This window comes from Nestor notabilis, unplaced genomic scaffold (genome assembly GCF_000696875.1).
Source record: "Nestor notabilis isolate BGI_N333 unplaced genomic scaffold, ASM69687v1 scaffold12189, whole genome shotgun sequence".
NCBI classification, from domain to species: domain Eukaryota; kingdom Metazoa; phylum Chordata; class Aves; order Psittaciformes; family Psittacidae; genus Nestor; species Nestor notabilis.
The window spans coordinates 24537-27202 of NW_009943313.1; the positions used below are offsets into that span (position 1 = coordinate 24537).

Consider the following 2666-nt stretch of genomic DNA (forward strand, 5'->3'; position numbering starts at 1 on the left):
TCCCTGTCCATGGCAGGGGGTTGGAACTGGATGATCTTAAGGTCCTTTCCAACCCAAATCATTCTGTGACTCTGTGCTATCAGCCATACAGTGCACTGGTGGTGCTGCAACCCAAGGTAACCCAGGAGAGGTGCTCTGAGGAGCTGCACTGTTACCCTTGTGCCTCTCCATCCACTCTCTCCCTCTAAGCACGCAGCAAACTCAGACCGTCTGGAGCCGCTTTGCTTTTAAATCAATACAGAAGTTCTCTGCCTTTATGGTTTCTTCTTCAGCCAAGGGCAGGAAATGGAATAATGTTCAACAATTACCCACAGACTCAGACATCTGTGTGCTTATGGATTTCTGTTTGAGATCAACTAATTAACCTAATGCAATGACAGACAAGGAAATGACGCAGGTGAGCTTATTCCCACAGAAACACACTCGGAAAGAGGCTGTCTCCCAGCCATGGAGGAGCCACGAGCAGGGCAGAACTCTGCACCTCAGGTTCCTGCACCCACCACCAGCACAACTGACTGGTTACGCACCTGGGTGCCGAGTGCCTGGATATCATGCTCAAACGTTGTGTGCATTCTCTGTAGTGTTTCCACTGTGTTTTGGTCTCTACCAAGCTCTTCAGGCAGTTTCTTATGTTTGTCTTGAATACGTCCCAAGATCTCCTTGGCATCGTGGTAAAATTTGTGCAGTTCATAAGAGGCTGCTAGAATTTGTGTTCTCGTGTCAATGAGCTCCAGCAGATCAGCCCAGGCCTCATTGAGTCCATCCTTCCACTCCGCAATGGTCGCAGCATCTGAGTGTCCAGAGTTGATGAGCTCATCTGCCATGTGGTTGACGGTGTCAACACGTTCCTGTCCAATGTTCCCAGTGTCCCGGGCAAATTCTCGGAACCGCTCCTGGAGCATCTGAAACACACAGGAACAGGCTCATGCAGTGCTGTAACTACCCCCTGACCTGAGCAAACCAGCCAGCCACCATTTATATTGACCATCTACTGTGTGCAGTACCCAGAAATGGAAGGTCAACCTGCAGCCACGTCTGAAGAACTATGAGGTCCACGTGAACTACCACATGAATTAGTCTCCTATGAGGAAAGGCTGAGAGAGTTGGGGTTGTTCAGCCTGGAGAAGAGAAGACTCCAGGGAGACCTTATTGTGGCCTTTCAGTACTTAAAAGTGGCTATAAGAAAGATGGGGGGAGGCTTTTTAGCTGGGCCTGTTGCAATAGGACATGGGATGATGCTTTTAAACTAAAAGAGGGAGATTCAGGCTGGACTTGAGGAAGAAATTCTTTACAATGAGGGTGGTAAAACACTGGCACAGGCTGCCCAGAGAGGTGGTGGATGCCCCATCCCTGAAGACATTCAAGGTCAGGCTGGATGTGGTTCTGGGCAACCTGATCTAGTCAAAGATGCCCCTGCTCATTGCAGGGGGGTTGGACTGGATGAGCTTTGAAGGTCCCTCCACCCCAACCCATTCTCTGATCCTAACTTACCGTTACATGTTCGTAATCCTGTCCCAGCTCGTGGGATCCTGCCACCACCTCCCTTTCAGCAATCCATTGCTCCAAAGGTTCAGCTGGAACAGCCTGTGCCTCTCATCCAGCTTGCCCCGTCTCTCTTCAGCCAGATCCTTCAGGCCTGCATAGAGCTTGTCCACTTTGGACTGGCGCATGCTGATACGCTCACTGTAGAAAACATAAAGAGCATTGAGTCCTCATCATCTTCTCAATAAAACAAAAGGAAAAATCTACATGGAACAAAAATCACTTGGGGTATCTATCCCACAGGCACGTCTGCTGCATGCATGGATTTGACTCAGACACACTGCATCAATCCTCTGCTGGCACAGCTGCCTGGAAAAGGTCTCTGCCCTGTACCTATAACCCCCTTGGCTTTACAGAGTGAAGCTGGAACCAAGTTCTCCTTTTGTTTGGCCACAGCTCACACCAGAGTCTTGTCCCAAGATACAGGATCTGAGCTGCTGAGACAAGCAGCATTTCATTGTCATCTAAATTCTGCTTCAAAGCTCAGAAGCACTCATGGGCTTCTTAATCCCTAAAGCTCAGCATTTCCAGAAGTGATTTGTATTTCTACTGCCCATATCTTTTGCCTGTATTTTGTCTGAGCCATACAGCCCTGTCAAACTGCCTTCCCTCTGCCTTGTAAAGCTGATTGTGTTAGTCCAGCACTCAGCCAGCCAGGAAACCTGCTCTCAGCAGACATTGTGACCACAAGAGAGTGCTTTTGAGTTAAGTAACCATCTTCCACCAGAGGCAGTGTCTTTCCCAAGACAGTCCTATCCTGTCCTCCTGTCTGTGAAGGCAGCCTCATAGTCAAGCCAGCCTTGCAGTCAAAGCCAATGGAGAATTCTGTTCGCTTGGCTGCAGCTCTTAGAGCAGAGCAGTTCTTCAGCTTCCTGAATTCTCCCACAGGGAAAGGCCGTTTATGAAAGTTGAGGTAAATTTACCACAATCAAGATGTTAACGTGCCCATGTGTGAGATCCCAGTCGCTGATGCTACTGGCATCTCAAAGAGAGGAGGTAGAGCTTGGGAAGCACTGTGCTAACACAGACTGTGACACTTGGGCTGGACATAGAAGTTGGTTCAAAGAGTGAACATGGACCCTTGTCTCTCAGGATTGCTACAGCTCCATTAGGTTCAGCAGTGC

General features: G+C 49.1%; 1 protein-coding gene across 1 annotated transcript in view; it reads right to left on the reverse strand.

Annotated features, from left to right (window-relative positions):
• The window catches only part of LOC104411449 (spectrin beta chain, non-erythrocytic 1-like), a 48262-nt gene that overhangs the window by 18043 nt on the left and 27553 nt on the right, over positions 1-2666 (reverse strand). The window contains 3 exon segments of the mRNA XM_010021868.1: positions 528-902; positions 1492-1568; positions 1571-1683. Of these exon segments, the coding sequence (XP_010020170.1) occupies positions 528-902; positions 1492-1568; positions 1571-1683 (565 nt within the window).